The 26,722-nt window shown below is 46.2% G+C and overlaps 1 protein-coding gene across 2 annotated transcripts in view; it reads right to left on the bottom strand.

The window, feature by feature from the left end:
* Window positions 1-408: 408 nt before the first annotated feature.
* sfrp5 (secreted frizzled-related protein 5) overlaps window positions 409-26,722 on the bottom strand; it is a 31,380-nt gene continuing 5,066 nt past the window's right edge. Inside the window, exons 2-3 of one of the 2 annotated variants that reach the window (XM_069900321.1) lie at window positions 22,916-22,993; window positions 409-841 (exon numbers count right to left, since the gene is read on the bottom strand). In XM_069900321.1, the coding sequence (XP_069756422.1) occupies window positions 516-841; window positions 22,916-22,993 (404 nt within the window). In that variant the 3' untranslated portion in view covers window positions 409-515. Of the gene's footprint in view, window positions 842-17,934; window positions 18,019-22,915; window positions 22,994-26,722 lie in introns of those variants that run through there. The other variant, XM_069900322.1, reaches the window with a different exon arrangement.

Below are 26,722 nucleotides of genomic sequence, written 5' to 3' on the forward strand. Positions count from 1 at the left end.
AGTCACCTCTTAATTGCAGAAACTTTCAGTTTCAACTGGAAGCAGATCCTTGGAACCAGCTCGAGGGCTCGACGTGAAATGCTCAATGCATCTCACAGTCTTGTGTTGTTATTCCAACAAGGATCTTCCTGCTGCCAAATTATCCAGGCCATATTTTCTTTGGAAAGAGAAGGGATATATATATATTTCTATATATCTATGTGTGTGTGTGTGTGTGTGTGTGTGTGTGTGTGTGTGTGTGTGTGTACACAATATAGAGAAAAAATTATTTTTTTGAAAGCCTCAGATTTTGCACTTCAATATCCATTCATCAATCACGTCCATTTAAAGCAGGCTTTCACTTTCAATTTCATCTGGTTATTGGCAGAAGAAAGATTATAAAGGAATTACTATATATGGACAAGATCCTCCCATAACACTGGCAGAACCAGGTGTTATTTCATTTTTTTTTAAAAAACAGTAATTTTTGTGACTTTGTGTACGAGATTGCCCCACATGACCTTCCCCAGGAACGATCACTGGAAGATGTGGTGATACGTTGGACACTGGTTGGTCTTCATCATCTTCAAGGCAAGCCGCAAGTCCTTGTTCTTCTTGTCCCATTTGTGGATGACCGTGAGAAGAAACTGGTTGTCCCACCTCCGCCCCATGATGAGGAAGCTGCTGTTGGGGTGGTCTAACTGACTACAGGGACAACTTGCTCCATGTTTTATAAACAGAACCAACTTCTTGAGATCCTTCTTCCTTAAGGGTCCCATCTTCAGCACCTTCTTCCTTCTCTGGGAGATGATTTTGCGATCTCCCTTCTCCCTTTTTATCTCCTTGATCTTCATCCTTAGTGCTGCAAAGACAAGGTCCCAGCAGAAGTTATTAACGGCCATCTTTACTGTAACGGTAAACCTTGAACCTTTGGTTTATCAATGCACTGCCTGCAGCCTTGAAGAGTGGGTTAACCTGACTGGATAGCATGCAAAACAAAGTGTTTTACTATCTCTTGGTACACATGACAATAAACAATTCATTCATTTCTATTGAGATCACCATAAGGCCATGGAGTCATACAGCCGATCTAGTCTGTACTCACCATAAACATTCATCTTCATGAACCCCACCTTATTCTCCAACACATTTCCATCAACAACCCTCCCCACCACTGCCCCCTCCCACCCTCATTCTACCTCTCACCTACATACTAGAAAGAAACCATCTCGGCCAAAGGGAGAACGTGCAAACTCTGCACAGTTAGCGTCAGAGGTCAGGATTAAATCTGGAACTGTAAGCCAGCAGCTCTGTCAGGAAGCTTGAAGTGTGCCCTTTAGCAAAGATAGATACCAAATACTTATTCAAAAACTTTGCCATTTCCCATTACTAATTCCCCAATCTCATCTCTACATTTACCAGAGATGCTTCTTTCATATATACTTGTAGAAACTTGTGCTATCTGCTTTGAAGTGTCATTACCACTTCTCCAATATGGCTACATGTTTAGCATAACGCTGTTAGTGCCAGCGATCTAGGTTTGAATTTCACGCTCTCTGTAAGGAGTTTGTATGTTTTCCCTGTGACCTGGGTGGGTTTTCCCCTGGTTTCCTTCCATGTTCTAAAGATGCATGGGGTTGGTAGGTTACGTGGTTGCATTTGGGCAGTGTGGGCTCATGGGCCTGTTTCTGTACTGTATCTCTAAATTAAAATTAAAAACCACCAACGCTGTCTCTGTAAAATCCTCCAGATACACTGGAAGGAGAGGTGAACCAAGGACTGTCTTCCCCAATCTGTCAACCCCAGGACTGAGGCACCAGCTGTTCTCAGCCAGCAACTAGGCAAACCTTGTCTTTGGCGCATTCAACACTGGGCTCCATGCTGAGCTATGTCGCAGAAGGAGATTGCCAGATGAACAGTGGAAAAGGTCCAAGGCCACATGCCAACGGACTCCTGGGAACCCCAAGCCCATGTTCACATACTTTGTCTGGTCCAAGGATGTCCATCGGGTCGGAGGGTTCAACTTAAGAGAAGCGATTGGAGCCACAAAGTAAGTTCTCCCTTCAGTCATCTTTGTTCCTTTGTGCAAAGGAAACTGAGGGAGGATCTTACAAAGGTTTAGCAAATCTTGAGGGGGGGGCCCACAGATCTCTTCAGCAGAGGGTGGTGAATCAGTGGAATTCATTGCCACAGACGGCTGTGGAGACCAGGTTAATGTGTAGATTTAAAGCAGAGGTGGATAGATTCTTGATTAGTGAAATGTCAAAGGTTATGGAGAGAAGGCAGGAGAATGGGGTCAAGAGGAAAAATACATCAGCCATGATTCGAATGGCAGAGCAGACTCAATGGGCCGAATGGCCTAATTCTGCTCCTATGCCTCATGGTGTGATAGGGTGGCAAGGATGATTTCTAGGGTAGAAAGTGAAAAACTAAGGAATTACAGCATGTCCTGCTTCTTCCTCAATAACTTCTCCAGGGGCACTATCGAGAGATGGGTGCGTCCCAATGTCACAAGAAGCTGCAGAAGGTGGTGAATGCAGCAGAGAAAAATCACTTAAACTTCCCTCCCCTCCATGGGCTCCATCGACATCTCCCGCTGCCTGGGAAAAGCAGCCGACACACTGAAGGTTTCTCACACCCTGGACACACTCTTGTCTACCCGCAAAAGCAAAGGCTCAAGAGTGTAAAAGTGTACTCCAACAGGCTTAAAAAGTTTCTTCCCCGCAGCCATCAAGCTCTTGAATGAACCCCACAACACTGACATTGTGCTCTTGTTGTACTTTGTACAGCTGTATGAATGTTGGAGATAACCTGTTAAGACTGCTCACAGAAGAAATCTTTTCCCTATACCAGATATAATGTGACAAATAAACTTCCAGAGGGCATAGATTTAAGGAGAGAGGAGAAAGTGCATTCAGGATGGGATTGAGAAGCTGAAAGATTACAGAGATGGAACGGTTTCATCGTCTCACAAACCAACCACTCACCAATTCCATTGACATCTATCTCAACCGTGGACGCTGAAGGTCGATATTAATGCCGTCTGGTTGGAGACTGCCATGATGAAGGCAAGGCGTTACTCCTCCATTTTGCGGGTGAACTCCACCTGTCAGGGCGCGGCAATGGGATGTGGAACTGAAGTGGATGGCCACTGGGAGATCCTTGGTGTTGGACACTGATTAGGGGAAAGGTGGAGGGCAGGGGAAGGATCCGCTGGAGCATGGACTGGTGGGGGCAAATGGCCTGTTTCTCTGCTGTAGATCCCATGTAATCTTGTTTAAAGACAATTATAGCTCCTCAGCATCCACAACACTTTCTTGGAGAGGGGGGATGGGGGATGTACAGATGCAGTAGCAGGTCATTTGATCCAGCTTGTAGAGACCAGCCAGAGAGAACTGTATTGGCTAAATCCATTTCCAAAGTCACTACTGTCATCACACTATGACATCTCAGAGGATCAACCAGGCAATAGCCTAAATACGCTTGGGATTGTCTGATCTCAGAAGCTAAGCAGGTACAGGACTTGTCAGTACTTGGAGGGGAGACAGCCTACGAACACCAGGTGTTGTAGGTTTCTGTGAGGGCACTGGCAGCTCCGTCTCCCTTATGGTGGACAAAGGTTAAAAGAATTTCATTTATGTTACATTTTAAATGTAATGGGGAGGGGGGAATCTGACCTCACAATGTTGCCCTTAACTCTGCCGGCGTCTTGCGGTCAGGCTGCTGAAGAGTGGCTCAAGGGAACCAGGATTCGAGAGGGTGCTAAGGGAAAGAAGGGCTCTCAAGGGGCCTCGGGTGCTGAAGGCTTCCTGATTGTGTTGGAGGGTTGGATCTAGAGCTCGGGTTGCCGATGGATCGAACAGGAATCTGTGCAGCTGTGGGAGCACTGGAGGCGAATCCACGGACACTCAGTGACTCTGAAGGGGCTCTCTTTGGCTTCTTTTTCTCCTATGATCAGGGGCGCTGGGGAATGCTCATAGCAATTCTTTGTTTGCCTTATGGCAGACAAAAGTTGAAGTATATCATGCATATCATTTTTTTTGTGTTATTACGTGACAATAAAAATAATTTTTAAACCTTTGAACTGAGATCGGTTTGTCTCGCTCACTAACGTCTCTGCAAAGAGATTGGTTTCTCCTGTCCGTACAATCTGGTCTCAGTTGAATGGACCTTCAGTTCCTCTTGCCCACAGAATTCCCGCAGCACAATCATTTGTTAAACTCATTTATTCACTGGCACACATCAGCCCCAATCATTTCCTTGCAGACTTCCTCCACACCCTTTCCTCTGCTATCCCATCCAGGTGGGACCAGAACCCCCAGGGTTATGGTTTGGCTAATGTTTCATTTATTTACAGGGGAACCTATTAGCAAGTGGAAACCAGAGGTTCAGGGTGTTTCTGCATCGAAATATAGGTTCCCACTCATCAGTCAGTTACAGGATGGAATGTAATGTAGATGATCAGGGTGTTTAGGTACACAATAACAGATCCCTGGGTGACAGCGCTTCCTTCAGACATACAGCATGGTAACAGGCCCTTCCGGCTGACAAGCCCATGCCGCCCAATTACACCCAATTGATTAACAACTCCTGGTACATTTTGGAGGGTGGGAAGAAACAGGAGCACCCAGAGGAAACCAACGAGATATGGGGAGAACGCATAAACTCCTCACAGATAGCGCCAGGTCCAGCCCAGATCGCTGATGCTGCAACAGCATTGCACTAACTGCTATGCTAACCATTACATGTCAAAAACTAATAGAATGGTTGGAGAGGGGATGTTATATATCATGCAATATGTCCATGGGAATGAGTTACAACTGGAATCTAATCCAGGGATTCAGAGGCTTTATATACCGAACAGCAGATCCCTGGGAGTGAGTTATGGACTGGGATTTAATCAATTGGTTTGAAGACTTTATATATGGAACAACAGATCCCTCAGGTAAAACATGAAAGTCTGCAGACACCATGATTGAAATAAAAACACAAAGCTGGAGAAACTCCGCAGGTCAAACAGTGTCCTTCATATAGTAAAGATACTGTACGTAACCAATGTTTTGGGCTTGAACCCCTCATCAAGGTATGAGCAAAATGTCGGCAGGCGCCAAACAAAATGGTGGGGGATCACCACAGTCCCACAGGCAGGAGGTAATAGGTGGATAAGCAGGGGGAGGAGGGAGGAGGGCCTAACCCATGGGTATCCAACACTGGGCCAAAATTCCATGCAGAATGGCAGTTTGTTTATTGGGATGAACAGTCAGGAATAAAGTAAATCTTTTTCAAACCAAATAATAAATCTTTGCTGCTTTTAGCAATGAGATTTTGGGAAGAAATTGTGCCAACATTTTCATGCAACCCACTGTGGCTGATTCTCCCAGTATAGGGTGTTCCAACAACTTTTTATTTTATTCCTGAAATTTTAATATTTGCTGCAAATGCCAACATTAATTCTTCTTCTGTAATGAAAGAGGTTGTTAACTGTCCCATTTAAAACAGGGCAGGATTTACAATATACAGTGAATGGAGAGTATCGTAATCCTAGAGAGTGTCAGGAAGAAGGCTAGTGTGAAGGCTTAAAGACAATTATTTACCTGCATCCATCAGGCTCCTGAATGAACCTCACCACAGTGCTCACACGCTGCCCTTGCTTGGGGCTAATCGATCTTCCTTTTCATTGTAACCCCATACTCTGTAAATTGTGCTCTTTACATGGCTGTATGAATGTTAGTGATAACCTGTTGATCTGCTTGCAAAAGAACATTTTTCACTGTACTTGGGGGGAGGGGAAAACAGAGGGACCTCGGGGTACAGGTACACAGCTCACTGAAAGCCTTGGTGCAGGTAGACAGGGTGGTGAAGAAGGCCTTTGGCATGCTGGCCTTCATCAGACAGAGCACTGAGTTCAAGGGCTGGATGTCATACTACACAAGGCTAAAAGGCTGCTCCTGTGTTGCATTCATGTTGAGCAGCGCCTCGTAGCGCCCTCCAGAGCCGACACGACTGGTGCTGTAAGGCCACCCATCATAAATACACGGCAGAGCAATGGCCGTCTTCCCTACCTATAATCCCACACACAGCTGGAACCGCTGTGTTTCCCAGAACAGTTCCAGCTGCTTGGGGGATTATGGGTAGGGAAGACGGCCATTGCTCTGCCGCGCTTCTGCTTCATGCAGAAGTTGGGGGATGTGGGTGTATGGAATGAGCAGCTGGAGGACATGGCGAAAGCTGCGACATTTAAAGGGCACTTGGACAGGTGAAGGGATAGGAAAGGTTAAAGGAGATATGAGCCGCACGCAGGCAAATAGAGTAGCCAGAATGGACAAGATGGGCCGAATGGTCTGTTTTTTCTTGCAGCGCAACTCCATGACTCTGACTCCCGATGGGTCTGGAGTCACATATGGGCCAGGTTGGGTCTGGGCAGCAGACTTCCTCCCCCTTCTGGAGTTTAACAATCATCACGTATTTCTTTATGGGGGGAGAAAGGCCATTCTGCCATCAGGATGTGGCCCAGTGGCAGAGCTTGTGGACCAGTGACCCAGGTTCAATCCTGACCTCACAGAGTCAACACAGGGAGTGAAACAGCTAGAGTCCAGGACAACTGATCAGCTGAAATGTTAACGCTTTCCCCCTCCACAGATACTGCCTGGCCTCCTGCACATTTATAGCAATATCAAGCTTTATTTTAGATATCCAGCATCTGCACAAGTTTTTTTGATTTTCATCAACATTTTTTAATCTAGACATGCAGCACGGTAACAGGCCCATGAGCTCGTCCCACCCAATTATACCCAATTAACCTACAACCCCTAGTACATTTTGAATGGTGGGGAGAGGGGACCTGGAGCCCCTGGGGGAAATTCACGCTGACACAGGGAAGAATATACAAACTTCTTAAAGACAGCGGTGGATGCACTAACTATAAAGGGAGACACTAATGGCGACCCTGGCTTACGACAGAGATAGGGTCGACTGCAGGAACCTTTTCCCCTTAACAGAGAGAGATAAAAGTAAAGGATGTTGCTTTAGGGTTAAGGGAGAAGATACTTAGAAGGAATCTGAAGGAGATTTTCTTCACCTGGAGAGCGGGGAGTCCCTGGAATGCACTGCCAGAGAGTTCAGGGAACAGACTCAGTATGAAAATCTATGGACCAAATGCTGGGAGAAGGCATAAATGAAGGGCTCAATCCTGAAACATTGGTTATGTATCTTTATCTTTGCTACATAAAGTGCACTGTTTGACTTGCTGAGTTTCTCCAGCATCTTGTTTTTATTTTATACAAACAAGTTTATTTTTACCTTAAAACTTTGAAGCCAGAAACTCTGGGAAATAAGTTTTACTAAATGTGGCGAGTGTGACTCCAATTTTCCATCAATAAGCTTACATCCCATGGTTAAAATACCAACATATCCTGAGCTTGCTGTGCAAGGATATCACGGCACTTGGGGACTGAACCACAACCAGCTCGTGCTTTCAATCCATATTCCACAAGCCTCAGGGAGATTCCTAATCCTTGTTTTAATTAAGCATACTTGCAAGGAGAGCCAGCCTGCTGGGCACACCCTGAACATGTCTCACACACTCAACACTATGCCATGGGGTTCCTATAGGACACCTGTGTGCTTGGCTGCAGAGGACAGAGCAGAATTGTCATGTTGACTGCCAGAGCAGGAGTTGGCAGCAGACTTGCGGGGTTTCTGTTTTTTGGTGAATGACCAACCAATTCCAGTCAATGTGCATCCTAAAATTACCATTCATTGTTTGAAGTATAGAATCATACGGCAAGGCACCAGGCCAGTCGCCCATGGTGACTAGTGACTGTCCATCTATATTAATCCCATCTCCCAGCACTTGGCCAATAGTTTTTAATACTTGGGGGATTCCAGTGCTTTCCTAGACACTCCTTGTGTTGAGAGTAACTCCGTTCCTTGCACTCTCTCTGGCAGTGTATTTCAGGGCCTTCTCTTTCTCTAGGGGAAAAGGTCCCCTTCAGATCCCCTCCAAATCTCTTCTCCCTTAACCCTAAATCAACATCCTCTACTTTTATCTACCTCTGATAAGGGGGAAAGATTCCTGCTATCTTCAGCTCTCTCCTCTTTCTCTATTCAGCTTTTTCCTCCCTCAAGACTCCTTTCCCCCTCTCTCTCTCTCCACTTTCCATCTCCATCTTTCTCTCTCTAGCTTGTTTCTCCCTTGAGCTCTCCTCTCTCAAAATCTCGATCAGCTTTCTCTATCTATTGAGCTAGCCTTTACCTCCCTCTAACATACTCTCGCTCCTCCCATCAATGCTCCATCTAGTCAGATTTCCACATGAGCCCTCATTCATGTTAGAGATAATGATTGCGGGTAATTCTTGAGTCATGAGCAATGGGATCAAATACGAGTCACTGACTTTCTCTGATATCAATCCATTGTTTGGACAAAAATAGAGCCAACAGTTAGAGACATTACTTACAACATGTGGGACATCACTCATGAGGTCTCAGTTGTGGGGCGGTTTAGGCTTCTCATCACTTTGGTATTGCTTATTGGGAATTTTCCAGAACCGTCCTAGCTGACGTTCTTTCTGAGAGAGGATTTTTTTCATGCACATTATTGCAATTGCTGAGTTTAATATGGAAAATGGGACTTTCACAAATTGTATTGACCACAGCTGTAAGTGAAACCACATGAGACTGGAGGAGGTATCCAGAACCAAAGGATGTTGGCTTGCCGAGGTAGACAGACCGTCAGTAGTGAAGTGGGACACCCACCATGGTACAAGCTGATGGCTCATCTGTCCCTCCTGGCTCACTATATCTAATGTCAGGGATGCACAGAAGTTCAAGCAACCACTCGGTAGAACCCCTTTCCCACTAGAGACTCTGGACACACAGGTAGGCACTGAGGGAGAGCTGTACCATCAGAGACACCATCTTCCCACCCACTCTAACCCGTCCTTTCCAGATTCGGTAGGTTTCATTGAGATCCCTCCTCCACCCCCACCCCAGAATCCTAAACTCCAGCGAGGCCAAGGCCTTCAAAGATACTTCAGAAGTGAGATGGGACCCTCTCCACTTGCCTGGGTTAGCATTTCACTATTACAGCACCAGCGACCCAGTTTAGAATGAGGCGCTGTCTGTGAGGACTTTGTCTGTTCTCCAGGTTAGAATGCGGCGCTGTCTGTGAGGAGTTTGCCTGTTCTTCCCATGACCTGCTTGGGTTTTCCCCAGGTGGTCCAGTTTCCCTCCAGTCTCCAAAAACATATGGTGGTTGTAGGTTAATTTGGGTCTAATTAGGTGGCATGGGTTTAAATGGCCGGAATAGATTTCTACAGTGCTATAAATAAAATTTAAACTAAAATGTAAAGGACACCATCCAGGATCCATGAACCGGCTTTGATTGGCACCATAAACATCCATTTCCCCTCTGCCAGCATACAGTGGGTGTAGTTTTCCCTATCTGAAAACTGTACCAGTTGCAGTTACTTGGTGAGGTTACTCAGACAGTCTATGTGGGAACACGGGGTTTCACCTCGCAGAAATACCACAGGTAATCTAACTGGGAAATATATTGCTGACCTTTCACCACTGTGGATCTGAATCTTGAAAATCCAGCTCACCCCCCACCTTCCCAAGGGCAAGAGGGAAAACACAGGAACCCCAGGTGCTGGAATCAGGTGCTGAGCAAGGTGGTGGGGGTGGTTGCTGGAGAGACTCAGCTGGCCAGGCAGCATCCTTGGAGAGAGAGTGAGAGTTATGGGCCAGGACCCTGCACCAAGATTAAAGTGGGAAAGGGTATATCAAGGGGGGAAAAAGGTGGGTGGGTGGAAGAGGCTGTGAAGGGGGCCAAGAGGTACAGGATATTGGACAAAAGGTGAGAGAAGGGGAGACACAGTGAGCGACCACAGAGGGAGGAGGAATGGCTGGAGAGAAACGTAAAACAGTGGAACTAGATAGAGGTGGGGGGGGGGGGCATCTAAAATCAATGTTCATGCAACGTCGGCAATATATCTTGGTCCCCTATAGATGCTGAATAGATCAGCAGAATTCCTCTAGCATTTTGGTGTGTTTACTACAATCATAGCATCTGCAACCTATCATGCTTTCCTTGGTTTAAGGTTGACCAGGCGGACGATGATGTGTTATTCCTCAAGTTCACATTTAGCCTTTTGGGAATTCTCTGAGGAGAAACTTCTTCACTCAGAGTTGTGAATGTGTGGAACTCCTTCTCCCAGAAAGACGTTGAGGCCGGTTCATTGAATATATTCAAAGGGAGTTGGATGTGGCCCTTGGGACGAAAGGGGTGTGGAGATAAGATCTCATCTCATTCTTCTAAATTCCAGTGAGTATAACCCTGATCAATCAACCTTTCTTCATCCATCACTCCTGCCATCCCAGGAATCAGTCTGGTGAACCTTCACCGCACTCCCTCAATAGGAAGAATGTCCTTCCTCAGATTAGACCAAAACAGTACACAAAAGGATGTGTCCTTACCAAGATGCTATTTCTTTGGCTTGGCTTCGCGGACGAAGATTTATGGAGGGGGTAAAAAAGTCCACGTCAGCTGCAGGCTCGTTTGTGGCTGACCAGTCCGATGCGGGACAGGCAGACACGATTGCAGCGGTTGCAAGGGAAAATTGGTTGGTTGGGGTTGGGTGTTGGGTTTTTCCTCCTTTGCCTTTTGTCAGTGAGGTGGGCTCTGCGGTCTTCTTCAAAGGAGGCTGCTGCCCGCCAAACTGTGAGGCGCCAAGATGCACGGTTTGAGGCGTTATCAGCCCACTGGCGGTGGTCAATGTGGCAGGCACCAAGAGAATTCTTTAGGCAGTCCTTGTACCTTTTCTTTGGTGCACCTCTGTCACGGTGGCCAGTGGAGAGCTCGCCATATAATACGATCTTGGGAAGGCGATGGTCCTCCATTCTGGAGACGTGACCCATCCAGCGCAGCTGGATCTTCAGCAGCGTGGACTCGATGCTGTCGACCTCTGCCATCTCGAGTACCTCGACGTTAGGGGTGTGAGCGCTCCAATGGATGTTGAGGATGGAGCGGAGACAACGCTGGTGGAAGCGTTCTAGGAGCCGTAGGTGGTGCCGGTAGAGGACCCATGATTCGGAGCCGAACAGGAGTGTGGGTATGACAACGGCTCTGTATACGCTTATCTTTGTGAGGTATTTCAGTTGGTTGTTTTTCCAGACTCTTTTGTGTAGTCTTCCAAAGGCGCTATTTGCCTTGGCGAGTCTGTTGTCTATCTCATTGTCGATCCTTGCATCTGATGAAATGGTGCAGCCGAGATAGGTAAACTGGTTGACCGTTTTGAGTTTTGTGTGCCCGATGGAGATGTGGGGGGGCTGGTAGTCATGGTGGGGAGCTGGCTGATGGAGGACCTCAGTTTTCTTCAGGCTGACTTCCAGGCCAAACATTTTGGCAGTTTCCGCAAAGCAGGATGTCAAGCGCTGAAGAGCTGGCTCTGAATGGGCAACTAAAGCGGCATCATCTGCAAAGAGTAGTTCACGGACAAGTTTCTCTTGTGTCTTGGTGTGAGCTTGCAGGCGCCTCAGATTGAAGAGACTGCCATCCGTGCGGTACCGGATGTAAACAGCGTCTTCATTGTTGGGGTCTTTCATGCTATACAGCAAGATGCTATACAGCTGCAGTAAATACAACTGCAGACCCTACAGGGAAGGTGACAATGGCAGCAGACCAACAAGGGGCTCAGCCATTGAGGGTCCCATGCAAGTTGCAGGGTCCCACAAGGGCTGCAGGCTACTGGCTCATGGGGAAGCAGGTATCGGGGCGGGGATTCAAGGGGTGCAGAGGGAAAGAAGGGCTCCCGAAGGGTCTCGGACACTGAAAGCTTCCCGATTGCGTCAGAGGTTTGGATCTGGAGCTCAAGTTGCCGATGGATAAACAGGAGTCTGTGCGGCTGCGGGAGCTGGAGGCGAATCCACAGAGACTCAGTGACTCTGAAGGGAGTCTCTTTTTCTTTTCTTTCTCTCATATTGTAAGGGGCAGTGAGCCACACTAATTGTGACCCTTTGCCGTACGGTAGGCCGAAAGCAATTTTGTGTAATATTCTATGTTGTACACTATTACATGACAATAAAGGAATTTTGAATATTAAATCTTTTAAGACCTCCCAGCTTCTATTTTCAGAACCTCTCACATTCAAGGCCAATGTGCCATTTGCATTCTTCACCGAATTCTGTACTTGCATCCCAACCTTTAGCGATTGATCCACCATGCCCCCCCCCCCCCCCCCCCCACCCAGGTCTCGTTGAACCTCCCCTTCGAAGAGTCTCTGCCTCCACCGTTCCCTTAGGCAGTGCATTCCAGGGAAATTCTTCCTCCAATCCTTTCTAAATCTACCTTTACCCGAAACCTGTGCCTTCTAGTTTTCGACGCCTCTTTGAAGGAAAGTTTCTAACAATCCACCCTATTTATAAGGCCATAAGACATAGGAGCAGCAATAGGCTATTCAGCCCATCGAGTCCATCCTGCCATTTATTCGTGAGCTGATCCATTTTTCCCACTCAGCCCCACTGCCTGGCCTTCCTTCTCCCCATAACCTTTGATTCCCTGGATAATCAAGAACTTAGCGATCTCTCCTTTAAACACAACCCATGACCTGGCCTCCACAACCGCCTGTGGCAACAAATTCCACAGATTCACCACCCTCTGCATCTCTGATCCAAGTGGATGCCCTTCAACCCTGAAGTTGTCCTGGACTCTCCCACCATGGGAAACAACCTTTCTACATCTACTCTGTCCACACCTTTCAACATCGAAATGTTTCATTCTCATTCTCATAAATTCCAACAAGTGCAGGCCAAAAGCTGTCAAACGCTCCCCATATGATAACCCCTTCAATCCTGGAATCATTCTTAGTAACCTCCTCTGAACCCTCTCTAGCGTCAGGACATCCTTTCTTAAATGGGGATTCTAAAACTGCTCACAGTACTCAGTGAAGTCTCGCCATTTTTCCCCTCATAATTTTGTTAAACACCAGGGCCAAGTTGCAGAGGCCAATTGAAAACTTATATTTCACGATTAAATAAATTGTGACAAAACTAAGGTGTAATTGCAGGATGTAGTGGATGAAGATGGCAAAGTGGATTCCTCACGAACATTGATAAAGCAATTGATTTTTTACCATCAAAACCTCCTTTAATTTATTCCCATTTATTATGGGAATTAAATGTTGAAGAAAATGGAATCTGAAGAGGGAATAGTGGAGTTTGATGAGAAACTGCAGATGCTGGAATCTGGAGCAAAAAAATAAAAATGAACTGGAGGAACTCAACAGGTCAGGCAGCATCTATGGAGAGAGAAGCAGAGGCAATGATGACCTGGGTAAAGGTCCTAATCCATTCCCTTGCCAGATCCAGTTTCTCTGTGTTCAATCAAGATTTCAGCCTCTGCAGTCCTTGTGTTGACCCCTGTGTCGGACCAGGGGAAAGTTTTGCTTAGAGTTGGTGACAAACTGGGGGATACAAGGAGAGAATGGGGCTGGTGGGGGGGGGGGGGGGGGGAGGAGGGGCCATGATTAGGCGGAGGGAAGGGGGAGATTAAATGAATGAGCAACAGAGGCAATGGGAGTAGAAGGAATGTAAAGTTGTCTTTGAAGGACATGTCAACGGGCAAGGCAGTATCAGGAGGGAGTGAGAATGCTGGAAATGTGAAAAGTGCTAGAAACACTATCCAGAAATCTGATGAACTGGCTTTGCATATTCCGTCTGGGCCCGCACCATCCAGATGGCATTAACATCAACTTCACCGGTTTCTGTTGGGCACCCCCATTTCTCTCATTTACCCTATCCCTATATCTCCTTTCTTCCAACTCCCCACCCACTTTTCTATCTCCCTTCCCCATCCTTCTCATTCCCTCCAGCTCTACGTTCCCTCTTGTCTACCTATGGCTTCTTGGCCTGTGCACCTCACCTGTCCCTTCTTCCCTGCCTTTTTTATGCAGGCACCTGCCTGCTTTTTGCTCATACCTTGACAAGGGGCTTAGGCCCGAAGCGTTGGTTGTGCACCTACGCAGCACTTTTTACTTGAACATTTTATATATAGATCAAAAGATATAGCAGTAGAGGTAGGCCAATTAGCCCATCGAGTCTGCTCTGCAAAACATTTCCAGTGGTCGCTTGTTAAAGATGAAACAAAGAAATCTGCAGCACAGTTCAGGCCCTTTGGTCCACAATGTTTTGCTGACCTAATAAACTACTTAAACAATTGCCTATAACTTCCTGATGCATAATCTTCCATTTCACTCTGTTCCATGTACCTAATAGTCATTTAAAAGATCCTATTATACCTGCCTCCACCACCGTTGCCAGCAGTGCATTCCATGCACCCACCATTCTCTGCGTGAAGAACCTACCTCTTGCTCATAAGCACCTTAAAACTATGTCCCCTAATGTTAGCCATTTCAGCCCATCCACCCAATCAATGCCTCTCGTCACCTTGTACACCTCTATCAGGTCACTCCTCATCCTCCGTCATTCCGCCAAGCTCACTCAACCTATCCTCAGAAGGCAGGCTCTCCAATCCAGGCAGCATCTTCATAAATCTCCTCTGCACCCTCTCCATTGACTCCCCTGGAGAGCAGAGAGCTGGCAACATTGCTAACTTTGCCAACAGTTGAATTACAAAGCCAATGTAATGGGCAAACACTGGCTAAACCCAAGGAACACATCATACTGTTTCTTGACAGTCTTAAACCTAATGGCATGAAGATCGATGATTCCAGTTTGAGGTAACTACTATCCCCAAAACCTTGTGCTTCATCCACAGAGTTCCTCCAGTACCCTGTGTGTGGTCTCCACCTCCAGTCCAGTACCATATCACCTCATCCCCTTCCCCCTTTATCAACGCATAACATTGCCTCCTTTTGTACTTTAATGTCCGTAAAGGGTCCCAACCCAAGATCTCTCCCAACAGATGCTGCCTGACCCACTGAATCACTCCACACACGTTAGCTCCAGATTCCAGCAGCAGGAGCCTTTCTGCTTCCCTTAATAATGAAAGGTGCCGTGAGCCCAGACCCAAAAAATTGATTCAAAACTGCTGACGCTGTTTAGCAAAACAAAAGGTGCAAGTAACAAAGTTTCCCTGTGTCTGGAGAGTTGGCCTGATCCATGAGATTTGATTCTTTCAATGGAGTATTTGATTGTTAATTCGGATGTGGTCTCTATGTAGTTCAGGCTAATTCCTGACAGATACATATGGATTCTTTTTCAAGCTGAGCCCACACTGCACTTCCAATAAATTAAACCAAACTTACACATCTGATTTCCACATTTTCTGCCTATTGTTCTACCACAGGAATCTCTCAGATCATACACCTCTGCAGTTCAATTTAACAACCTGGATTGGAAAATAAGTCTTGTGAGGCAAGGTTAGCAGAGCTGGGACTTTTCTCTTTGGAGCGCAGAGGATGAGAGGAGACTTAATAGAGGTCTGCAAGATTATGAGAGGCAGTGGTAAGGTGGACAGCCAGCACTTGTTTCCCAGGGGAGGAATAGCAAACACCAGAGAACATCTCTACAGAGTGAAAGGAAGAAGGTTTAGGGGAGATATAAGGGGTACCTTTTCTTTTTTACACAGAGTTGTGGGTGCCTGAAATCACTTGCTAGTGATGGTGGAGGCTGGAACATTTAAGAGACTCTTAGACAGGCACATGGATGAAAGAAAAATAGAGGGTTATGGGGTAGGGAAGGTTTAGTACTTTATTTTGGTAGGAATATATAGGTTGGCACAACAACAAGGGGTGACGGGCCTGTACTCTGCTCTAAACAACACAATCTACGTAGCATCCATAAGTACCACCCTAAAGTGGGTAAAAGTTGAGATTGAGATACTAAAGGAATATTGGGGTAGGTGATGTAACTATCTGAGAAAGAGGCGGGGAAAACAACACATTTTGGAAGCAAATTCCAAAGCTTGGGATCTACCTGGATGAAGGATCTTCCTCTCAATCAATATTCAATTTATTGTTGTGTACACAAAACGTACACAAATCTTTGCTTGCCTTGCCAGCAAAAAAAGTTACCTGAAGTTCAAAATCTGCCCCATGCCTCACCCCCACTTGTGCCAGGATGTCACTATTCTCAACCAAATTCACCAATGGAGCCACACCACCTTGGGACAAAGTGGCTATTCTCACCCAAATTCACCAATGGAGCCACACCACCTTGGGACAAAGTGGATATTCTCACCCAAATTCACCAATGGAGCCACACCACCTTGGGACAAAGTGGATGTGCATAAAGATGGTTTAACCATGGTCTAATTGAATGACAGAGCAGATTTGAGGGACCGATGGCCTCCTGCTCCTTATGTTCTCTACCAGGAGATGAGGGTGTTGCTGGACTTGAGTAAGGCCTTTGACAAGGTCCCACATGGGAAGTTGGCAAAGAAGGTTTAGTTGCTCGGCATACAGGATGAGGTAGTTAATTGGCTTTGTGGCCACTGTAGGAGTGAGATGTGCCTCATGGATTGGTGCTGGGTCCATTGTTGTTGGTCAATGATCTGGATGATAATGTGATAAATTGAATCAGCAAGTTTTCGGATGACACAAAGACTGGGGGTGTAGTGGACAGCAGGAAAGGCTTTCAAAGCTTACAGAGGGATCTGGACAATTTGGAAAATGGGTTGCCAAATGGCAGATGGAAATGGGTTGCCAAATGGCAGATGGAACTGAATTCAGTCAGGTGTAAGGCATTAGAAGGACAAAACAGAGTAGGGCTTACACGGTAAATGGTAGGGAACTGAGGAGTGCAGTAGAAAAGAGGAACCTGGGGATACAAATGCATAATTTCTTGAAAGTGTTGAAAGATTTCTTGAAAGATTTGTGTACGTTTTGTGTACACAACAATAAATTGAATATTGATTGAGAGGAAGATCCTTCATCTAGGTAGATCCCAAGCTTTGGAATTTGCTTCCAAAATGTGTTGTTTTCCCCGCCTCTTTCTCAGATAGTTACATCACCTACCCCAATATTCCTTTAGTATCTCAATCTCAACTTTTACCCACTTTAGGGTGGTACTTATGGATGCTGCGTAGATTGTGTTGTTTAGAGCAGAGTACAGGCCCGTCACCCCTTGTTGTTGTGCCAACCTATATATTCCTACCAAAATAAAGTTGTAAAGAGAAGAGTAAAGATAGGAGTTGGGATGTTATGGTAAAGTTGTACAAGACATTAATGAGACCAAATTTGGAGTATTGTGTGTAGTTTTGGTCACCTAACTGCAGGAAAGATATCAATAAGAATGAAAGAGGGAAGAAAAGATTTACAAGGATTTTGCCAGAACTTGAGGAACTGAGTTACAGGGAAAGGTTGAACAGGTTCCCAGTCAGAACGAGGGGAGATTTGATGAAGTATATAGATAGACTAAATGTAGGCACTTTTTCCACTGAGGTTGAGACAAGAATTTGAGGATATTTGTTGAGAGGAAAAGTGAGAAGTTTAAAGGGAACATTGGGGGGACTTCTTCGCAGAGGGAGACAAGAGTGTGGAATGAGTTGCCATCTGAAGTGGTGACCGAGGGCTCGATTTCCCTATTAAAGAAATTGGATTGGTAATGGATGGGAGGGGTACAGAGGGATTATAGTCAGGGTGCAGGTCAATGGGATGAGTTCAGCATGGACTAGATGGCCAGTTTCTGTGCTGTAGCAATCTATGGTTTCGATGGTGGTCCCTCCAGCAAGGACTCTGAGTGGTCAGAGTCCAGTTATCCAGAATCTACCTGAAGATATGAATGTGCTTTGCTTCATGTCACACCACGAGGGCTACCCTTAGCACAGCACAGAAGAATCAGTCTGGATCATTGCACACAAGCCTCTGGAGTGAAACTTGAAGCCAGCACCTTCTAACTCAGTTCATGCTTAGGGAATTGAAATAAAAATAATCAAATAAATCTGGGTTGATAACCTAGTCTTGGAAACAGTGACCACAGAACTCATAAAACCCCATCTGGTTCATTTATTAGGAGAGCAAAATAAGATCATGGATCAGCACTTGGAATTAGGATGGCACAAAAGACCGCAGATGCTGGAATCTGGAACAAAAGAATAACAGATGTTGGAAGAACTCAATGGGTCAGACAGCTTCTGTGGAGGGGAATGGGCAGATGATGTTTTGGGTCTAGAGTCTAGACCCTTCTGGATTGCAAGAGTAGAGTGGAGATAGACGGTGTAAAGAGGTGGGGGCAGGGAGGATGGTGATTGAAGGCAAGAGTTGGCAAAAGCGGAAAGCAGGAGAACTCAAACCAATCCTCATCAAGGGGTCAGCAGTGGAGAGGATAAAGAACTTTAAATTCCTGGGTGTCAACATCTATGAAGGTTTATCCTGGGGCCTTCATGTCAATGCAATCACGAAGAAGGCTCGCCAGTGACTATATGTCGTGAGAAGTTTGAGGATAATTGATTTGTCACCAAATTATAAATCAAATTATTGAGTATAGGAGTTAGGATGTTTTGGTAAAGTTGTATAATACATTGGTGAGACCAAATTTGGAGTATTATGTGCAGTTTTGGTCACATAACGGCATATTTCTACAGGTGTGGAGAGCATTCTGCCTCGTAGCATCACTGTCTGGTACGGAGGTGCCAATGCACAGGACTAGAACAGGCTACAGAGAGTTGTGAACTCAGCCACTGCCATCATGGGCATCAGCTTTCACTCCATTGAGGACATCTATAAGAGGCGCTGTCTCAAGAAAGCAGCCTCTATCATCGAGGACCCTCACTACCATCAAGGAGGTGGTACAGGAGCCTGAAGACAAACCCCCAACGATACAAAAGCAGCTTCTTTCTCTTGACTATCAGATTTTTGAATGGACATTGAACCACAGACACAGATAGAAAGTCCTTTTTTTCTCTTCTTTTGTACTAATTTATTTATATTAAAAAATGTAATATATATCAATTTTTGCAAATGTAATGCTGTCGCAAATCAACGAATTTCGTGACATGTCACAACAACAAATTCTGGTGCTGATCGTGATTTTAATAGGTGGATCCAGGTGAGGAGGAGTTGATGGGAAGATGTTGGGTTGGGGAAGGGAGGATGGAGATAGTGAAAGAGGGTGGGAGGTGATGAGTGGAAAGAACACAGGACTTCACATGATGGAATCTGCAAGGTGATATGTGGAACCTGATTAAGGAAGGGTGGCAGGCAGAGAGAAACAGAGGGGGCATCCAGTGGGTGATGGGCAAATGGAATAGGTGGGGAGAGGAAAGGGGAAAGAATCATGGAAACAGGGGGCTGAGGGGGGGCAAGTTGGAAAGAAGGGGCTGTGCAAGAGGACACCAAGAGGTGGTTCGGAGGAGAGAGAAAGAGAGCAACTACGCGACCTGAAGTTGGAGAATTGGATGTTGATGCTGGGTTGTGGACCACAGAGGATGGAAGATGAGATGCTGCTCCCAGCATTGGAGGTGTGGGAATTGGAAGAAGTTGCAACTGGGTTTTTATATGACAGTCATACAATCGCGGACACCTGGTTACTGGAGGCCAGGGTTATCCGCTTACATTTCCAGGGTAGAGAGGTTTCAGGCATGATCGAAGTGAATGAAAACGAGACCATTCCTCATAATGATAAAGGAGAACATCATAATGGTACTGAGAGAAGATATCCTGGTGGGATTGTCTACTGAGCCCTTATGGTTAGATTTTAGGAGCAGGGCCATTTTGGTGGGATTATCGACAACAGGAATGAGAGGGACAGACATGCAAGGGTGTAAGGGCCACAGGGATGAGCTTTGTGGAATTTGCCTCTGTGCAAGACCATAAGAAATAGGAGCAGAAATAGGTTATTCAGCCCATTGAGTCTGCCCCACCCTTTAATCATGAGGTGATCCATTCTCCCACTCAGCCCCACTGCCCAGCCTTCTCTCCATAACCTTTCATAGTCTGAGTAATCAAGAACCCATCAATCTCTGCCTTAAATACACTCAAGGGATTTGGGTGTGGAGATACACAAGAGACTGCATACCCTGGAATGGAAACAGACACCACCCCACCCCCTGCCACACTGGGAAATAACCATACAGTTTCAGGGAGAATGTACAAACTCCTTACAGACAGTGTGGGAGTCCCAATCGCTGGCATTGGTGGGGAGTCGGTCTGTGATGGACCTGGCTAGATTAGTGTAGGTATTGCTACACTAACCATTTTATTACACAAAATTTCCTTCAGTCTGCTATGAGGATTCACCTCCAGGTGCTCCCACAACCTCACAGGCCCCTGTTTTATACAAGTGCAAGGGTAGAAGAAAAAGAAGCTGAAAATTAATGGGTAGAGGGGACAGAGGGGCTAAGAAAGGGAGCTCTCTGATTAGAGGAGAGGGAAGAGGGTGGGCAGCTGGAGGAAGGGAGACAGAGGAGGAGGGAGAGAGAGGGACCAGGAGATTTCCTTGTTTACCTCCTCCAGTTAAAAGTCAATCTCAACAAACCAGAATAATTAAGGAGACAGGGTGGTTCCTTTGGGGAAGGTCCTGCTAATATTTTGGAAATACTGTAAAACTCCGATTAGACTATACTTGGGATGTTGTTCTTGTCGCCTCATTACAACAGGGTGTAGGGGAGATTTACCTCCATGCTGCCTGGTTTGGAGTGGTGTCTTATGAGGCAAGTTTAGCAGAGGAAGGGGGCTTTTCTTGTTGGAGCGGAGAAGGATGAGAGGTTACTTAATAGAGGTCGACAAGATTATTAGAGGGATAATAATTATGATCTTTTTTTTGTTTATGATAGTGTGGCGAGAGGAGCAAATACCAGAGAATATCAGTACAAGGTGAGGGGAGGAAAGTTCAGGGGAGACATTTGGGGTGTTTTTTTTTTTAAAACACAAGAGAGGTGGGTGCCTGGAATGCAATGCCGGGGGTGGTGGTGGAAGCTGGTACAAGAGGGGCATTAAAAGATTCTTATGCACATGGAGGCAGGAAAGATAGAGGGTTATAGGTGTGAGGTAGGGAAGTTTAGATTGTTGAGCAAATTTATGCAGGTCAAAACAACACTGTGGGCCGAAGGGCCTACACTGTGCAGTAACATTCTATGTTTGGGTTCTATGCATATATAACAGATATCTCCTGGCCTTTATATGACCTATCCTTGCGCGTCGTGGAGATATGGTGCACACTGGAATATAGCGTGTACCATTAGCAAAATATACTGCATTAATTTGCCCAGGTTACTCAAGTTCCACCAGGAAGGTCAGGGACAAGCAGGATCAGGGAACACCAGCATTCAAATGCCCAGGAGTGCAGAGGCTACAGAAAGTAGCAAATCTAGCCAGGTCCATCACAGACTGACTCCCCACCAATGCAGGCAGCCATCACCATAAAGGACCCCCATCACCCTGGCCACAACCTCTTCTCGCTGCTCCCTTTGGCCAGAAGGTACAGAAGCCTGAAGACCAGCACCTCTGGGGTCAAGAACATTTTCTTTCCAACAGCCATCAGGCTTTTGAACTTCCCCTCGTTACAAGATATAGGACCAGGAGTAGGCTAATCGGCCCACTGAGTCTGCTCTGCCATTCTATCATGAGCTGATCCATCCTCCCTCTCAGCCCCACTCCCCGACCTCCTCCCTGTAACCCTTGATGCCCTGACTAATCAAATACCTGTCAATCTCTGCCTCAAATACACCCAACAACCTCTCTTCCATGGCTGCCTGTGGCAGCAAGTTCCACAGCCTCCGCAACCTTCTGGTTAAAGAAATTTACTCCCTTTTACCCTCTTGTCCTAAAATCTCCTACCCTGGGAAACAACCTTGCCACATCTACTCTGTCCAGGCCTTTCAGCATTCAGAATGCTTCAGTGAGATCACCACCCCCTCCCCCATTCTCCTAAATTCTAAAGTTCAAAGTTCAGATTTATTGTCAGAGTACATACATGATATCACATACAACCCTGAGATTCTTTCCCATGGATCAGGCAGAATTTCTACTTATCAGTAACTGTGAATTGTTCTCAGTATATAACGCACGCACACGCACACTGAGATATCCAATCCGAAAGAAAGGGTCCCAACCTGAAATGTTGACTGACTCCCTCTCCATGGATGCTGCCTGACCTGCTGAGTTCCTCCAGCTTCTCATCGTTCCTGCATCATCACTTTCCATATTTGAACATATCCTCCTCCACTATTTTCAATCACCTACTACGTGATCCCATCACCGGACACATTATCCCTTCGCCTCCCCTCTCCATCTTCCACAGGGACTGCTCCCCTCATGACTCCCTCCCAACAATCGCCCCCTTAGCACCTACCCCAGGAGGTGATCCACTTGCGGCCACTCCTCCTCACTCACTATCATTCAGGGTCCCAAACAGTCCTTCAAAGTGAAGCAACACCGGAACACTGCCAGGCTGAGACAACCCACAAATTGGAAGAACAGCACCTCATATTCCGACTGGGTGACCTCCAACCAGAGAGTGTTAACATCTCCTGTTTCTGTTAGACCCCACCCACCCCCCCGCTATCTAGCTCCGTCTCTCTCTCTTCCCTTTCCCCCCCCCCAACTCTGCATTCGCAGATCCAACCCCCCCCCCAAATCAATTCTCACCTTTCCTCTCTCCTGGTCCCATCCATATGTCATCTTTTGTCTGTTGGTCTGTACTCCTCCCCATGGCCATTCTTTCCTTCTCCCTAACCTTTTAATTAAGGCATCTGCCTGCTTTTGCTCACGCCTTGAAGAAGGGCTCAGGCCTGAAATATCGGTAATATTATCTTCACCTCCTACGGATATTGCGAGACCTGCTGAGCTCCTCCAGGGTCTCAGTGTTTTTACTACAATCACAGCATCTGCAGACTTTGGTGTTTCATTTCTCTGGAGAACCCATCTGCTGTGCCAGCAAGGGTGTCTGTCGTTCTTGCCCATCCTTGCTCACAGGTTGACCTAAATCTGCCCCGTTCCCACCCCATTAAGGAGAGGATTGGAGCAGAATGAAGACTCACCAAACTCACTGGCGCAGAAATGTTCAAGAATGATGTCAGCCTTCATCTCGTTGTCACAAGGTGGACAGACCTTCGAGACTGTAGAGGGAACAGGGAAGAGAATGGCGAAGCAGTTTAGTTTTTGACCTGTTAAGAGCCGAAGCAATAAGAAACAAGAACAGGAAGCCACCATTCGGCCCTCTATCCTGTTCTAGCATTCCATAACCCAATCCCAGGTTCTAAACCTATTTTCCTGGCCAGCCTCTTCACAGTGTCTGAGAAACAATTCCACACGTTCTTGAACACATTAAGCCACCGATAAGATGAATAGAACTTCAAAAGGCTTTCGCCCAATTGTTTTTCCTCATCTTAGTCATAAATGACCGATACCGGAGAATAGATTTAGGATGGAGACGAGGAGGAACTGCCTCTCCCAGACAGCAATGAATCTGTGGAATTCTCTGCCCACGGAAGCAGTGGAATTTGCCTCACTGAATGTATTTAAGGTACAGATCGAAGGATTTTTGAATAATCAGGGAAGTACCCCCTCCCCCTGTTTGTTGGTGTGCCCTCCTTCCCTTATTACCTCCTGCCTGTGCCCAAAACGTTGGTTATGTATCTTTACCTTTGGCTACAAAAAGGACACTGTTTGATCTGCTGAGTTCCTCCAGCAGTTCTGTCTTTTAGTACAATCACACCATCTGCAGACTTCCATGTTTCACAACCTTTCCCTGGAAGTCAGCTCAAGCCCTGGCAACATTCTTCTCAATCTTTCTGCACACTTTCAATTTTATTGAAATATTTAAACAATAAATAGAAAAGGAGAGATATACAAATATTCACAAATAGCTTCTACAGACTTTAGTGTTTCACCTCAGCCATGATCCAGGATTTGGACCAGAGATAATGTAGAACAATACAAGTTGAGGGGGGAAGTGGGTGAGCGACAGGAGCAGAGGATAGGTCGGAGGAAGGAGAGGACCTGTTGGGTGGTGGGAGTGATCCGGTTCACATGGCATGGAAGATTCTGAGACAACAGCCAGTTTTTATTCAACAGGCTTGAACCTCCTTGTCCTTCTTTGGCTTGGCTTCGCGGACGAAGATTTATGGAGGGGGTAAAAAGTCCACGTCAGCTGCAGGCTCGTTTGTGGCTGACAAGTCCGATGCGGGACAGGCAGACACGGTTGCAGGGGAAAATTGGTTGGTTGGGGTTGGGTGTTGGGTTTTTCCTCCTTTGCCTTTTGTCAGTGAGGTGGGCTCTGCGGTCTTCTTCAAAGGAGGTTGCTGCCCGCCAAACTGTGAGGCGCCAAGATGCACGGTTTGAGGCGTTATCAGCCCACTGGCAGTGGTCAATGTGGCAGGCACCAAGAGATTTCTTTAGGCAGTCATTGTACCTTTTCTTTGGTGCACCTCTGTCTCGGTGGCCAGTGGAGAGCTCGCCATATAACACGATCTTGGGAAGGCGATGGTCCTCCATTCTGGAGACGTGACCCATCCAGCGCAGCTGGATCTTCAGCAGCGTGGACTCGATGCTGTCGACCTCTGCCATCTCGAGTACTTCGACGTTAGGGATGAAAGCGCTCCAATGGATGTTGAGGATGGAGCGGAGACAACGCTGGTGGAAGCGTTCTAGGAGCCGTAGGTGGTGCCGGTAGAGGACCCATGATTCGGAGCCGAACAGGAGTGTGGGTATGACAACAGCTCTGTATACGCTTATCTTTGTGAGGTTTTTCAGTTGGTTGTTTTTCCAGACTCTTTTGTGTAGTCTTCCAAAGGCGCTATTTGCCTTGACGAGTCTGTTGTCTATCTCATTGTCGATCCTTGCATCTGATGAAATGGTGCAGCCGAGATAGGTAAACTGGTTGACCGTTTTGAGTTTTGTGTGCCCGATGGAGATGTGGGGGGGCTGGTAGTCATGGTGGAGAGCTGGCTGATGGAGGACCTCAGTTTTCTTCAGGCTGACTTCCAGGCCAAACATTTTGGCAGTTTCCGCAAAGCAGGACGTCAAGCGCTGAAGAGCTGGCTCTGAATGGGCAACTAAAGCGGCATCGTCTGCAAAGAGTAGTTCACGGACAAGTTTCTCTTTGTCCTACCCCCACCATAAATTACAATGGGACCACCATTGTACCACTGAAACATCACATTTTTTGCATTAACTGCATCTGTTAATATTTATATATATTTTCTTTTATATTTATTGTTTTAATATATCAAAAAGATTGAAAGAGTTAGGAGAATGTGGCTGGGATTTGAGGAACTGATTTACAGGGAAAGATAGGAGAATTAAGGAATATTTGATTGAGGTATACAAAATTATGACGGTAGAGGTAGGGTAAATGCAAGCAAGGGCTTGTTCCACTGAGATTAGGTGAGACAAGAACTAGAGGACATGGGTTAAGGGTGAAAGGTTTGAAGGGAACATTGGGGGAACTTCTTCGCAGAAATTTCTTGCGATTTTGAGTGGGTCAGTTCCTGCCCCACACTGTGAAGCACCCGGATAGGATCCCATGAGAGCTTTTGGTTAGAATTAGGAAATTAAGCAACAAAGTTGTTTCAAAGCAGAAACTCCTTCCAATGAGTCCCAGTCCCTGCTCTCCTCCCACAGTCATGTAAAGCTCCATTTCTCCATGTCTGAACTCCTACCTTCCCTCTATCACTCCCAACCTTACTAAACTCCAGATTAAAGCTGCAGGCCATCTTTAACACTAAACTCTTGTCTGGATTTCAGTAATGAAGAAAGACTGGGTTGGCTGGATTTGTTCTCCTGAGAACAGGGAAGGCTAAGGGTTGGGGAAAGTAATAGTTGTCTACAAAACTATGGGGTACAAGATACATAGGAGGAATCTTTTCCCCACGGTGGGGGGGGGTCCCTAAAACCATAGAACATTACAGCACAGAAACAGGATCCTTTGGCCCTTCTAGTCTGTGCTGAACAATTTTTTTTTCTCCCTAGTCCCACTGACCATAGTCCCAGTCCATCGCCCTCCACACCTCTCCCATCTACGTACCTGACCAAATTTTTCTCAAAGTCAAAATTGAGCCCACATTCACCACTTCAGCTGGTGACTCGTTCCACAACCCCACCACTCTTTGTGTGAAGTTCCCCCTGAACTTTTCCCCTTTCACTCTTAACTGGTTTGAATCTCACCTACCCTCAGTGGAAAAAGCCTATCTACATTTACTCTGTCTGTCCCCCTCATAATTTTAAATACCTCTATGAAATCTCCCCACATTTTTCTACACTTCAGGGAATAAAGTCCTGACGTGCTTAATCTTTCCCTGTAACTCAGTTCCTGAAATCTCTGCCCTCTTTCAATCTTATTGGTATCTTTCCTGTAGTTAGGCCACCAAAACTGCACACAATTCTCCAAATTTGGCTTCTCCAATGTCTTATACTACTTTACCATAACATCCCAACTCCTGTACTCAATACTTTGATTTATTAGGGCCATTATCCCAAAAGCTCTCTTTACAACCTTATCCACCTGTGATGACACTCTCAAGGAATTATGCCTCTGTATTCCAAGGTCCCTCTATTCTACTGCACTCCTCAGTGTCCTACCATTTACTATGCATGTCTCCATGTAAACAGGGTGGCGGCATAGTTACTGTAGAAGTTAGTCCAATTCTATTACAGCACCAGTGACCCAGGTTTGAATCCAGCACTGCCTATAAGGAGTTTGTACTTTCTGTATGTGGGCTATGTCTGATTGTGTGTCTGTGTTTTGCACCAAGGACCAGAGAACATTCTTTTGTTGTGTTGTACTTGTGCAATCAGATGACAAGAAACTTGACTACAACATTCTGAAATCTCAACTTCTTTCCCTC

Source organism: Narcine bancroftii, chromosome 10, assembly GCF_036971445.1.
Source record: "Narcine bancroftii isolate sNarBan1 chromosome 10, sNarBan1.hap1, whole genome shotgun sequence".
Taxonomy (NCBI): domain Eukaryota; kingdom Metazoa; phylum Chordata; class Chondrichthyes; order Torpediniformes; family Narcinidae; genus Narcine; species Narcine bancroftii.